At 37.2% G+C, this 14,932-nt stretch overlaps 1 protein-coding gene across 1 annotated transcript in view; it reads right to left on the reverse strand.

The window, feature by feature from the left end:
- OSBPL8 (oxysterol binding protein like 8) overlaps window positions 1–14,932 on the reverse strand; it is a 101,824-nt gene that overhangs the window by 22,012 nt on the left and 64,880 nt on the right. Inside the window, exons 11-16 of the mRNA XM_070946591.1 lie at window positions 11,197–11,422; window positions 10,131–10,315; window positions 5,930–6,011; window positions 5,575–5,673; window positions 2,200–2,296; window positions 1,873–1,971 (exon numbers count right to left, since the gene is read on the reverse strand). Coding sequence (XP_070802692.1) covers window positions 1,873–1,971; window positions 2,200–2,296; window positions 5,575–5,673; window positions 5,930–6,011; window positions 10,131–10,315; window positions 11,197–11,422 — 788 coding nt within the window. The remainder of the gene's footprint in view (window positions 1–1,872; window positions 1,972–2,199; window positions 2,297–5,574; window positions 5,674–5,929; window positions 6,012–10,130; window positions 10,316–11,196; window positions 11,423–14,932) is intronic.

A 14,932-nucleotide genomic window follows, 5' to 3' on the forward strand; every position in this document is an offset into this window, starting at 1 on the left:
CACCAAAAGTCCCGGGAGACCACAGAAAACAAGTGTGATGGATGACCGAAGAATTCTTTCCCTGGTGAAGAAAACACCCTTCACAACAGTTGGCCAGATCAAGAACGCTCTCCAGGAGGTAGGTGTATGTGTGTCAAAGTCAACAATCAAGAGAAGACTTCACCAGAGTGAATACAGAGGGTTCACCACAAGATGTAAACCATTGGTGAGCCTCAAAAACAGGAAGGCCAGATTAGAGTTTGCCAAACAACATCTAACAAAGCCTTCACAGTTCTGGAACAAGATCCTATGGACAGATGAGACCAAGATCAACTTGTACCAGAGTGATGGGAAGAGAAGAGTATGGAGAAGGAAAGGAACTGCTCATGATCCTAAGCATACCACCTCATCAGTGAAGCATGGTGGTGGTAGTGTCATGGCATGGGCATGTATGACTGCCAATGGAACTGGTTCTCTTGTACTTATTGATGATGTGACTGCTGACAAAAGCAGCAGGATGAATTCTGAAGTGTTTCGGGCAATATTATCTGCTCACATTCAGCCAAATGCTGCAGAACTCATTGGACAACGCTTCACAGTGCAGATGGACAATGACCCAAAGCATACTGCAAAAGCAACCAAAGAGTTTTTGAACGGACAGAAGTAGAATGTTATGCAATGGCCAAGTCAATCACCTGACCTGAATCCCATTGAGCATGCATTTCACTTGCTGAAGACAAAACTGAAGGGAAAATGCCCCAAGAACAAGCAGGAACTGAAGACAGTTGCAGTAGAGGCCTGGCAGAGCATCACCAGGGATGAAACCCAGCGTCTGGTGATGTCTATGCGTTCCAGACTTCAGGCTGTGATTGACTGCAAAGGATTTGCAACCAAGTATTAAGAAGGGAAAGTTTGATTTATGATTATTATTCTGTCCCATTACTTTAACAAGTGGGAGGCACATATGCAAACTGCTGTAAGTCCTACACCGTTCACCTGAGTTGGATGTACATACCCTTAAATTAAAGCTGACAGTCTGCAGTTAAAGCACATTGTGTTTGTTTCATTCCAACTCCATTGTGGTGGTGTATAGAGCCAAAGATGTTAGAATTGTGTCAATGTCCCAATATTTCTGGACCTGACTATTTGCCCAAGCATTCTATCCATATCCTTAGGAATTACAGTGGGGCAAAAAAGTATTTAGTCAGCCACCAATTGTGCAAGTTCTCCCACTTAAAAAGATGAGAGAGGCCTGTAATTGTCATCATAGGTAGTCCTCAACTATGAGAGACAAAATGAGAAAACAAATCCAGACAATCACATTGTCTGATTTGGAAAGAATTTATTTGCAAATTTATTTATTCCCAGCTGTGTTGCCTGATCGGCAGAGAGGATTTTCAAAGCATTTTTTAAAAAGCCTCTCTGACGATCCCAGCTGAGTTGCCTGATCATCAGAGAGGCTTTTAAAAGCATTTTTTTCTACAACCACTCCGGCTGAAGAGGTGGTTAAAAAAAATGCTTTGAAAAGCCTCTGATTATCCCAGCTGAGTTGCCTGATCAGCAGAGCCTGTTCAAAGCATTTTTTTCTGCAACCTCTTCGGCCAAAGAGGTGGTTAAAAAAATGCTTTCAAAAGCATCTGACGATCCCAGCTGAGTTGCCTGATCGGCAGAGGCTTTTCAAAGCATTTTTTGCAACCTCTTCAGCTGAAGAGGTTGTAGAAAAAATGCTTTGAAAAGTTAAAAAAAAAAAGTTGGCCACGCCCACCCAGTCACATTACCCCCCCAAGCCACACCCACAGAACCGGTAGTAACAAATTTTACATTTCACCCCTGATCAGAGGCCTGATTGATAAGACAAATAGGTATTTAAAAACACTTGATAAAATTAAATACCTTTACAGTGTGCATATGGCATGGTCATTACATAGTCTTCTCCTCTGTTTAGGAACATTAGTCGCCCTTCACCATCCAGAATGGCAGATAATGAATTTCCTGAAATACAGAAATGAAAGACTCAAAAAACTACATCCCAGAAAATGACGAGACTTGCCAGACTAAAGAACTGTCATCTCACAAATTGTGTAATAACTTAATTTATTAATTAACTAAAAACAAATACCCATTTTAGTAGTGAAAAAATCAACTGCATTCATCACAAATCCTTCACAAAGAACTTATTTTTGTATTTCCTGAACATAAGGAAAGCTTTTAAGCACTTACCATAAAACTTGGATTTAGCCAAAATATTAGCACTAAGGCAAAATCCATCTTTTCGATTGCTTACATAGAAGGCAGATATCGGAGGATGATGAGACACCTGTTAAAAGTAATAGTGTAAGTGACCTGCTGTGAAAATCAGTAGAAATAAGCAAAGGCCGTACATTCTATTATAATTCAACAAATATTCATTTAGATCAATGAAACACATGTCCCCAAAATATTGATGAAATCTACTTTGTTTAAAACACTTTTCTTGACTGCAGGTAGGTTAGTTGTGATTCTCACATACCTAGTTATCCTCTGCATTTCAGACATTACTTAACTGTTTGCTATGGTCTTCAATTAAATCACCAACTAACATCTCTATTTATTCATGCACTTCAATAAACAAACCCTTTTTCTCAGTTTAAACTGAATGTTCAACGTAAGTTTACAATTTAAAAGAAAACAAAGTACAAATACAGAATCAAGTAAATACAAATCCTTAAAACACTATGCTGGCTAAACAGAAATATCTACAGATTTTCTGAAGGCAAATAAATTGATGCCTAAAAGCAGTTTTCAAATGAGTCTTTTATCACAGCACATGAAGGCAGAATCTGTCTTAAATATGCTGTATAAGTATTGACTGTGCACATCAGCCCTGATTTATACCTAAAATGATAATAGTTTCCTGCTCTTCCTCTGTGAGCTTTTATAGGCATATTATTTTGGGGTATCTTGTCTTCTTGTACACAATATTTATACTATTCCCATGCTGGCTCTCCTACTTCTGATTGGTTCCTTTTGCTTTTTTATGATCCTGTACAATCTGATCCTGCACTTGGAAAAGGTGCGACCACGCTCCTCTGTTTTTACCATCCAGATCTGCATGGCTCCCTTCATATAATATCCAGAAACCTGATGTCTACTCAAGTACATCTCGGATAACTTTTCTATTTAGTTTTGATTCTTCCCTATTGTTGCTTTCTAGTATTCATCGTGATCTTACTGGATTTTTGTTGTTGCTGTTAGGAAACCTTTGATAGCATTGTCATTATTTCTTATAATGTTCTGAGACAGTGTTTTGTTGCTACCCTTTGTTATTGGTGTTGACACTTTCTGTCTGGCCTTGAGATTATGTTGTATCTTATCTGTACTAAGCCTTGCTCTCATTTTTCTCATCTGTGGTTTGAGGTGCTTTTTCCAGTATTTTATGTACATACTAAAATAGCTACATAGAAATCCACACAGACCATCAAAATACAAAATCACATCAGAAAGACTCATAAAGTAATATTTTGTCAAAACCAAAGCGTATGCTCTTGTTTATGTATTAACTGACTGAACATATTGTTCAACGAATTTGAAATGTTACATGCAATACTTATGTTTCTTTCAGTGGTCCTCCTGTCTCTTCATAACTTGCACTTGCCTAAGTAATCAAGAGACTAATTTGGGTGTGGGCAGAATGGATCAAAAACAACAGGATGAACTTTTCAGCTATCTTTGCATGTTACAGATCACTCTATGTTTCAAATGGCACTGTCAGCAGATGATATGGGAAAACTCACAAGTGCATTCAAAGAGTGTTAAATCTATTCCAGGAGCCATCCATGCAGTTACACTGATTTTATAACAGATAACATTCCAAATCTTTTCTAGATTAGCTGAGATGGCTGTAGCTCATTTTCAACTATATAAACATCATCAACACAGCAAAATCTGCTCATCTTCATTACCATTTGCCCTGTGTGATTATAATAATACAATCTGTTGAGACAAAGACAGGAGGGGATGTGAGGTCACACTGGTGACTGCTGAAATAATCACAGTGATTGGCAGGCATCTTTCTGTTATTCTGTGTGTAAAACACTGATAGCAGAATAATGAGTTTATGTGGATAACTAATCCCATGATAAAACAGCACTGGTCTTTGAAAACAAGTATATTCTCTTTTACACATATCCAGTCAGTAATGTTATATACAAGAATATTCTGAACAGAATATCTGAATATCTGAACAAGTAAAATCAGGTTTCAATATGAAAATAACTGAGAGGAGACAGGATGATCACAATGCTGTTCAAATCACTGAAATCATTGTATTCCAGATGCAAAAAAAAAACCCTAGTTTATGCGTAACATCCAAATCATGAAACATACCGGTATGTTCCAAAATAAAACTCCATTGGAGCTGTTGTAAGGACTGAAGCTGGCAAGATGGGAATTGACTAGAGCAGTGATGGCTAACCTTTTTGCCATCATGTGCCAAAAGTGGGGGAAGCGCAAGGGGGTTGTGCGCGTGTGTGCCCACACCCATAATTCTATGCGCCCTGCGCATGCCCCCCCATGCTCCCCACGCTTTTGGCACGTGATCTCCCCAGGCTTCAGAGCCTCTCAAGGAGCCTCCCGAGGTCCTCCGGAGACCGGAAACAGCCCGTCAGTCAGAAACTGAAGAGGATCTGGAAAGTAAAGGCCAAAGTGATCCCAGTAGTGGTAGGAGCACTGGGGGCTGTGACTCCTAAGCTGAGAGACTCCAATAGATCCCAGAATGACAACAGAGCTCTTTGTCCAGAAAAATGCAGTATTAGAAATAGCTAAGATCCTGCACAGAACCCTCAAACTACCAAGCCCCTGGTAGAGGACCCGAGACACAGACCACCATATGGGTGAGAAGGAACTTTTTAAAAATCCGGTGTATGTATGTATGTATGTATGTACGTACGTACGTACGTACGTACGTACGTACATACGTACATATATATAGATATGTTTATGGTATACTCAATATATATTTGAAGTTACAATGGCACTGAAAAAAATTACTTACAATTGATCCTCGTACTTACAACCTTTGCGCCATCCCCATGGTCACATAATCAAAATTCAAGGCACTTGGCAACCAGCAGCTATTTACAACACTTGCAGCATCCCAGGGTCATGTCATTACCATCTGCAACCCAGCTGGCTTTTGACAAGTAAAGTCAATGGGAAACCAGATTCACTTAACGACTGCATGATTTCTTAACTTCAGTAATTCACTTAACAGCCATGGCAAAAAGGTCATAAAATTGGCCGTGACTCACTTAACAACTGCTTTACTTAGCAATGGAAATTCTGGTCTCAATTGTGATTGTAAGTTGAGGACCACCTGTAATTTGAATCAAAGTGAATTCCTTGCCTTTTTTATAATTCTAGTAATATGAAAATGCAGCATACCTAAAATAATGATTATTCCAATCTAATTAATAATTTTAGAATAGGGCAGGAACAAAGTTTTTTTAAAATCATTATGGTATTGTTTCTGAGTTAATGTAATCAACTTTAATGTTGAAAAATGCTGCTATAGTTTTCACATATATTTCACAGATTTTTATTACATTTTCACAGTACCTGTTCAGCAATATAAAAAGTCTTGCTGTTTGTTTTTGGATGAATCCATAAACAACGAAAAGTCTCACCAAGAATAGGATTATAAGGTTTTTTAAGTCCCTGAAAGATAGACAATATTTGTAAATATATAGGAAATACATTCCAATTTCAAAAAATTTAATAAGCAAAACAAGCTTTAATAAGCAAAAACATTTTGAAGACTCTGTAACGAAATGCTTTCAATTATTGTATTTACTTAATGGAAAATTGCTTCCAGAACCCATTAATTTTAAACTGAATGGGAGTATTTTACTCTACAAATATGAATAGAAGCTGCTGAAAACTAAGAACTAGATAAAAAGTACCAAAGTATTACTTTTGGTTTTTTGTAGAATCCTGATAAGTACCACTTCACGACTTTTTTCATTCGACTGTAAGCATTTTCTTCAAGGGCAGCTCTAGAAAAAAATTACAGAGACTTATAATCAAAATGTATTAAATTTTATCCACATCAATGTAACAAACCATATAAGAGTTTCATATTCAAACACTGTTGTGGCCCGTCGGCAGCCAGCAGAGCTGGCAGCAGAGTCGGACAGTCAGGAGGTTGGGGAGGAACTTGAACCAGTCCTGGGGGCTGGGGAAAGCTCGGATGAGGGCTCTGCATCAGAAGCAGAGAGGGAGCTAGACAGCAGTGAGGCAGAGGAACACCTGGAGCCCGTTCCCAGTGTGCGCATGCGCAGAGCTGCCAGAAGACAAGAACAACTCAGAAAGCAGGGTCGACTTGGGAGTAAAGCCACACCTTGGAGGTGATTGGCCCCTCCCATAGGAAACAAAAGAGGAGCAAACAGGGAATGGACTTTTGCAGGAAGCAATTTGTTCGTTCCGTAACTCTGAGAGACTCTGTGCCAAGTTTTGCCTTGTATTTCATTTGGAAACAAGTTATGTGGCAGCTTGCCAAGCGAGATAAGGTGTGTTGATAAATATTCCTCTGAAAGGCTGTTTGGACAGGCCTTGCTGACTATGAATGAAAGTAATTCACAGTCGTGTAAATAAAAGAGATTTTGCCAGGACCAAGATGCTGCTTCCTGCTTCTTAAGGGAGCCTAGGTCAGAAGAAACACAGTGATAAGAAATGTATACACCATAGAACATAGAATATAAAATAATAGAGTTGGAAAGGACCTTGGAGGTCTGCTAGTCCAACCCTCTGCTCAAGCAGGAGACTCTATACCCGTGATGGCGAACCTATGGCACGCGTGTGACAGGTGGCGTGCGTAGCCATAACAGTAGGCACGTCAGCTCAGCTCTGGAGCACATGTGCACGTTGGCCAACTGATTTTCAGGCCTTCTGGGCCCACCAGAAGTAGGGAAACAGGCTGTTTCCTGTCTCTGGAGGGCCTGGGGGTTGGGGGTGCGGAAGGCCCATCTTTCTTTTTCACCTGGCTCCAGATCCTCTCTATGCATCGGGGGGGGGGGGGGCGAAAACAGCCTTTCCCACTCCCTCGGAGGCCTGAAAGGGCCCATTTCCCAACTCCCAGTGGGACAGCAAAAAACGTCACTTCCTGTCCCACCAGGTGTTGGGGAATGGGTCCTTTCAGGCTTCCGAAGGAGTGCGTAAGGCTGTTTTCACCCTTCCCAGATGCATAGAGAGGATCTGGAGCCAGGTTAGAAAGAAAAATGGGCCTACTGGGCCATCTCGTGCCAGGAGCGGAGGGGGGGGGGGATGCGTGCATGCACAGGGCAGGGCACATAGAATTATGGGTGTGGGTATGCGTGAACCTCCACTGCCCACCCCTCCTGGCACGCAATGACAAAAAGGTTAGCCATCACTGCTCTATACCATTTCAGATAAATGGTTGTCCAGTCTCTTTTTGAAAGCCTTCAGTGATGGAGCACCTATAGCTTTTGAAGGCAAGGTGTTCCATTGGTTGATTGCTCTCACCATTAGAAAAGTTCTCCTTAGTTTTAGGTTGATTCTCTCCTTGGTTAGTTTCCATCCATTATTTCTCATCTTGTCTTTTGGTGCTTTAGAAAATAGTTGAGCCGCTTGTCTTTGTAGGAGCCCCTCAAATATTGGAATACTGCTATCATGGCTCCCCTAGTCCTTATCTTCATTAGACTAGAATTTAGACATACCCAATTCCAGTAACCGTTCTTCATATGTTTTAGCCTCAAGGCCCCTAATCATTCTTGTTTAACCCTAATCATCAACATTTAGTTTAAAGTGACTGATTTAGTCAATAGATTTTTTTTCTGAGGCTTCAGAGGCAACTGTGGCTAGCATCTTCGGAGGCAAGGTGATATGCTAACCTTTTTGCCATCGCGTGCCAGGAAGGGGGGGCAGGGGAGGGTCATGTGCGCACGTGCCCACGTGCATGTGTGGCCAGCGCGCACATGCGCCCCAGAGCTGAGCTGGCATGCCCACTAATATGGCTCCGCGTGCCACCTGTGGCACGCGTGCCATAGGTTCACCATCACGGTGCTATGCAGACCACAAGCGACTGAGTGGACTCCTGTCTTTATAGAGCTCCTGTCTAGACCATGGTTGCCAAAAATCACCAAACCCAGATGTAAAGTCAATTTAACCAGTTTACATCTGCGAAATATCCCAGGATCAGGAAAGGCTAGGAAGGCTGCTCTACTGTTTCACACTTTGTGGATATGAACCAATGGCAATTTTGAAATCTATGCAAGTAGGAAATTATTTGAGAAGTGAAGGAAATAATATTCTTAATCCCTCTAAAAAGAGGTAACTGATGGGGGAGAAGTTTCAAGAATTACTATAAACTATCAAATACTGTTTAAAGTATGGTTACACATGTGGGAATCCAAACAGTGTGAGAAGGCAAAAACAAAAACAAAAAATACCCTGACTAATAAAATGTTCAAATCAGATGGATACTGAAATAACTGTTTCTAACTGATGTAGCTATGATTACTTTAGAAAAAAACACTTGAATAAGAGTGTTTTTTTGTACACAAATTATTCTTTTATCTGGATTTTCACAATTCAAATCTACACTATATATTTATTTTACTTAAATTTATTAAATCTGTTTGCCAGTGTCAGTCCTTCAGGGTAGATCAGATAAGAAACAGAGTCCACCGAGAAATTAGAACTATAATTCTTTAAAATGGGCTAAAATAATAAGAGCTTTACAAGCTCGATTATGCTTTACCTCCCTTTCACTTCATCTCAGTTAATCAGGGATGAGTCTACCTGGGTCCCTTGAAATACTTGTTTCTCACCTGGACTTAAGGAATGTTTCAGTCCTCTTTGCTTATACAATGGTTCTTGCCTATATTTCCCCGATTCTCTATAACCAGTGCTGAAATCTAGTCAGCTTGATTCAGAGTTTTATTTCTGCAGTCATACTCTTTGTTTTATTTTGCAATTTGAGATAGCTTAAAAATAGAATCTCAAAGAAATGACATCAAGTGTTGGTTGAACTACATCAGAATCCATTTTATAAAAAGTGTGAAAGTTGTGTTCCCACAGAGAAATTCAAAGATGAGTAAGTAGTTCCTAAATAACTGCCTTATAAGAACATTTGACAATGAATATCTTAAGAAGTAAGTTTTTGACTGTCACTTTTTTCAGATTCAGGAACTAATGTGTCCATCAGGTAGGAACCACTACATCCAAATTAAAATATTTCTAAAAACAAACAGTACGCTGTACTAAAAATATACAGTAAAATAAAAGAAAAAACCTGATAAAAATAAAACTGGGTAAGAGAACACTAACTAATTCAAAAGTTATATAACATTATTAAAGTATTCTAAACTGCTAATATAGAAGCAAAACAATTATATGTCATCCTGAAACACGAATGGGAAATGTATTTTCCTCTATGAGAGGGGAAAAGATAAGAGCATCATTTGTGATGTTACTTTTCACAGTCAGCCTTATTTGTGTATTGGAGAAGAGAGACTGATCTTTACTTAGAACAACAAGTCAAAGTAGATGGGTTGCCAATCGTTCCATTTGAATATCAGAAGCAACATTTTCTTTGAAAAATCAAACGTATCAGTGAGAAAGAAAAATGGCTGTGTAAGAATGATTCCACCCACCTTTAGTCTCCTATGGAAATCATCAAATTCTTGCAAAACCCTAAGGTTCCAAGGAACACAGTTTTAAAAACCCTGCTATACACTTCCCCTAACTGTGCTGGTACAATTCTAGGTATTTCCATGTTTTTCTATTAATTTTTGTACAATTCCTTATTTTTACCTGCATAGCTAAAATGTTCTATGTACATAAGCTTTTACATGCTTCCCTTTTTCATTTTTAAAGAGTTTACTTTTCCCAAGCAATAGGCTACCAGGAAAAGGATATACACAAGAGTATATGAATTCTTCATTTGCAGTCAACTTTTGAAATTAGGCCAGGAAGCATGTGGCTCTAAGTCCCATTTATGGTGTGAGGCATTATTTTATCTAAGAAACCTGAACTAAAAAAAAATCAGATCTGCTACTATTATATCACTGAACTCCTCTTGAAAACGCTTTTGAAATAATAATGACATGATGCATCAAGATAGTTCTTACTTCAGATGAATAAAAACAACTCACTCAGATAAGAAGTCTGCATGATAGTAGTAATCAGAGAGTTTGTCCAAGAAAGAACGTGTTTCCAATATAAATGTAGGTAGTACCACTTTAGAGAGATCCATTCCAGGGCGTACTTGTTTCAACAGCGTCCAGATCAAACTCTTGTTCTCTTCTGAAACTATCTCTGTTTGAGAAGCTTCTCCTGCCTTCAAAATGCAAGTAGAATGAAGTAAGAGCATATATTAAACTATATTAATGCATTTGAATAAATTGCAGAACATTTTTAGTTTGACATATAAACATTTGCCAATGCCACTCTGATATGGGATTCAAAGATTCTTCATGGATGCAAACCCATATTTTTCCAATGGTTTGTCTTACCCACCCATTTTCTAATCACGGGACTTCAGATGAAAAAGGGACAATATGCAAATCCATGTGACTTTAATATTGAAGAAACAAATAAATGTTGTCACCATACAGAACTCTGGCCCTATAGTTGATTGTGGCTAATATGTACCATGTGAAACAATGCTTACTAAGAAAACATGGGATGTAATAGCCATATCATAACATTTATTATTTATTTCCTGCCTTTATTATTTTTACAAATAACTCAAGATGGTGAAGGGAGGGAGGGAGGGAGAGAGAGAATGAGAATTGATGGAGACCAATCTAAGACAGCAACTGAGGTAAAACCAGAAATATATATACACAGAGAGAGATATAAATTAATGTTAAGGAACTAAGAATGATTGAACTTAAGATAAAATGAGTAGCAAAAATCATGACCAATAAAATTCAAATCAATTAACCGATTAATTGTAACCTGCAGTAAGTTAGGTTTCATAACATTGAAATAGAAATTCTATATAGATAAAGCCAAATTTTGGATGTGATATCAACCCACAGGGTAACATAACAATGATAAAACATCTTTTACTATCTCTTTATATTCATATTAATTTAATTCTATCAATTTTACCAGAAGTTCTAAAATGGACGTAACAATAGTGGATAAAAAAACAAAATGGAAACAAGCCATTTTACAATTCAAATATTGTAAAGTAAAAATATAACTTGTTACCTCCCCCAGTTCTTCACTGTCTTCTTCTAGGTAAATTGTTTCCTTTATGTGATCAGGTTCAGGATCAATATATGAATCATCCTGTCTCTCTGATGTATCCGTGTCACTTTCTACCAAACCATCATTATCTGACTCATCACGATCATGGTCATTTTCTCTATCTGATTTATCAGAGTACATATCTGAATCTTTAAAATGATGTCTTTCAATTTCACTGTCATTTAACCTATTAAAAAGAGATGTATTAATGTTTTATATAGTAAAGAACAATATATTTAGTTAATTTGTTACTTTACTGAATTTTTGTTTACTAAAAAATCGTTTACTATTTGTTCAGTAAATATCATCAAATGTCAATGAAATTAATGTAAGCACTTTTCATTCAAATTAATTATATTGAGAAAATTTAAGCACAATAAAATCATTAGGACTTACAATTCAATTTAATGTATTCAATTTAATTACAAGAATCCCTGAACTTAATTCATATTATTTCCCATTCTCATTTATATGTTTATCACTATTTTAAACAGCATCTTACAGCATTCTATTTAGTTGAACATAAGAATACAAGAACCACTGGCTAAATGCAATCAAAAATGATTTTCTTTCTTAGATATTCACCATACCTTATTTCACAGAATGAATCTTTCCAGGATTTAGGAAAACAATCTATACCCTCAGTTTCAGATGTTAAAAACACATTTACATTTTATATGCAGTATAATATGCAGGTACCTGGGGATGCCCCTAGTTTAACTATTAGTGAACAAAATAATTTCTTCCTAAACACATTAATATTAGTGAACATACAAGTATTTATATAGAAATAACAAGGTATTTAAAGAAACCACTGTGATAATTTCTCTTTGAACTGAATGATACAAGCAGATGAAATGACTGGAAAGTACTTGTACTTGCATTGTGACACAAAAGTTGAATTAACCAATCATCACGGCTATTGTCCAGATTGAAATAAAGAGCTGAGAGTGCATGAATATAGGCCAAGTTTGTTTCCCTTTAACAACTTATTTGCAAAACAATAATGAATTATTTATATACACTGAGTCATATTTATTCACCTTAATTTCTGAAGTGTTTATCATAGTTTTCATTTTTCATTTTCATTCCAAGTTTACCAAAATAAAAATAAATAATTAAAAAGAAAAGAAACAAGAAAAAATAACTTTAAACTAAAAAAAAATCTGTAATAAACTTGAGGCCTGTTTACCATAAGTCAGTACAGGGATGCTATAAGACAAATTCCTAGAATTATTTTCTGGAATTTACAGGGAACAAGTAAATTACTTTACAATGCCTCTAGTTCTAACCATCGCACTACCATGGAAAGATACCATAGCATCAAAAGCTGTAGTCTTAGTTTAGATTATAGCTGTGCAACATTTTGATGGCCAAGGCTGTATACTATTCATTTATTCATTTTTATGTCATGTATTTGCAAGATTCTATGCCGGTTATTTTAGAACTACAATCAGAATCTTAACTAAAAACCTACCATTATTTTTCATTTAATAGGGCTCTCCACATCAAAGGCTCTGTAGAACAGCACCATTTTAATAAGGGGCAAGCTGCTACAACTGCTATGGAGAATGTCATTCTCCAGGCCCCTATCCTTTGATTTCTCAGCTTAGGGACCTGTAGTTCTCCCTCTGACAGGTAGTTGTCAGACAAATTTCAACTAAAGAAGATGGCCCTGAAGGTAGCAAGGATCCAAACTATACAGGTTTTATATACTTTGAGATGGAACTGAAAACTTAGTGGCGATCAACACAATTCCTTAGCATAGATATTACTCTGCTAAACTTGTTTGCATCCGTCAACATTTAGGAAGCCACATTCCATTTCAGCTGCAGCTTCCAAATTATCTTCAAAGAAAGCCCCTTATAGATTCAATTGTAGTAGTTTGTTCAGTAATTGTCTACAAAGCTTTCTTGCCCAACAGATCACAATGGCAGACCAGTTTTGATGGCCACATTAGTACCTGCTATTCTAGCAAGAGCCTAGAGCCCAGCAGAACTTTCTGAGTTATCACTGGTCTTTCAGATAATCTATCAAGATTACAGATGGAACATTAATGGTCCTATGTGCTATTTTACGAAAAGCAATTCTGTTTTGTTGGGATTCAGTCTTTTTGTTCTACCCCATCCAAGACTCTAGAAAACACACAAAGACTGAAGAAAAATAAGGAAGCAAGCTGAATTCTGGAGTACTCCACACTGAAAGGTTCCATTTCTTCTTCCCCACCACAAGCCTCACAGATTCTCCAAAAATTACCACAGTCTATGCTACTAAATGCAAATAACCATGCTTTTATTTCCTCTGTATTGCAGAACATGACTAAGTGCCTAATGTAGATACTCATCTGACTGCAGGGAAACTTCTCAATTTAATCTTATGGCATCTACCATACAGAGGTTAATAGAAGGTGAGTATGAGTGATCTGACTATGACAAAGGAATGCTATTGTCTTCCACTTCAGATCATATATTAATTGCATGGAGGTCAAAAACAGATCTAAGACACTGTCCTTTGTATGTTTCAAATACATGTTGACCTGGAGTAAGAGCATGTTTGTCAATTCCCAATCTATTCAGATTACATGAATCTGCAGCAGGTTGGAGGTGATAGGTGAGCTACCTCACTAGTACACTGTTTCATAGAACCCAACATAAAATACTGCACCTTACTTCTGGCTATCTATGAACTATTAATTAATTAATTAATTAATTGAATTTTTATACCGCCCTTCTACCGAAGGACTCAGGGCGGTGTACAGCCACAGTAAAACAACATATCTCCACAAATTTATTATATTTATTATATAGCCAAATTTATTATATAGCCATTTATTTGGCTATCATCCAATTTTCATACAATATCATCGCCAGGCCTTTTCCTTGATCTTGGTGTTAAGACTACTTCAAATCCCCCAAGAGCCACATGGGCAGATTTTAGGTAGAGCAATCCCTCCTTCTCATTCAATCAGCTTTTGGTGCCTATTCTGTTCTTTCTTCCATCATGGAAGAAGAGGATATTATTAGATATGTACTTGGTACAATGCAAGAGACTGAGTTAGAACTTCCTGGGAAGGATAAAGAAATTAGTATAGCATAAAAAGCTATAGCTATACTACAGAATAAGTATAAAATTATAGGTTATCAGCATAGGATAGAAAATAAAATATTGCTTAGGAAATAACAGTGGTATAAATTAGCTATCTACTTATATTGAAAACCATTACTGTTTTTATTCTTATTTGAGACTCATCAGATGTTATTGGGATGAGTCCTAAATAAGGCAAAACTGGTCACATATTGCCTCCTCTTGGTCAATATAAGTAAACATATTCCACAGGATTTAAACTGACTAAAAATAATACCCCACCTAGCGGATAAATAAGTCATATAAACCTCATATATGAGAACATGATTTAATGTAATATCAATATTTTTCTATTATGATAACTTAAGAAAAGATGCAATAACCATACCATTCTAAAACATGGATTCTATACATTAATTATAGTAAATAAGGATAGCACAATAGAAAACATTAGGACACAGAAACAGATGAAAAATTACCATTGGTGTAGGGCTAAAATGCTTTCTTGTATGATTTTTATAACAAAAATCTAATTTGGAAATTGAAGACAAAAAACAACATATACAACCTTTACCCTTCTCAAAGATAATTCCTATGAATCATGAAGGACAAG

This window comes from Pituophis catenifer, unplaced genomic scaffold, assembly GCF_029215685.1.
Source record: "Pituophis catenifer annectens isolate HBS135680 unplaced genomic scaffold, rPitCat1.0.hap2 SCAF_7, whole genome shotgun sequence".
Classification (NCBI taxonomy): Eukaryota; Metazoa; Chordata; class Lepidosauria; order Squamata; family Colubridae; genus Pituophis; species Pituophis catenifer.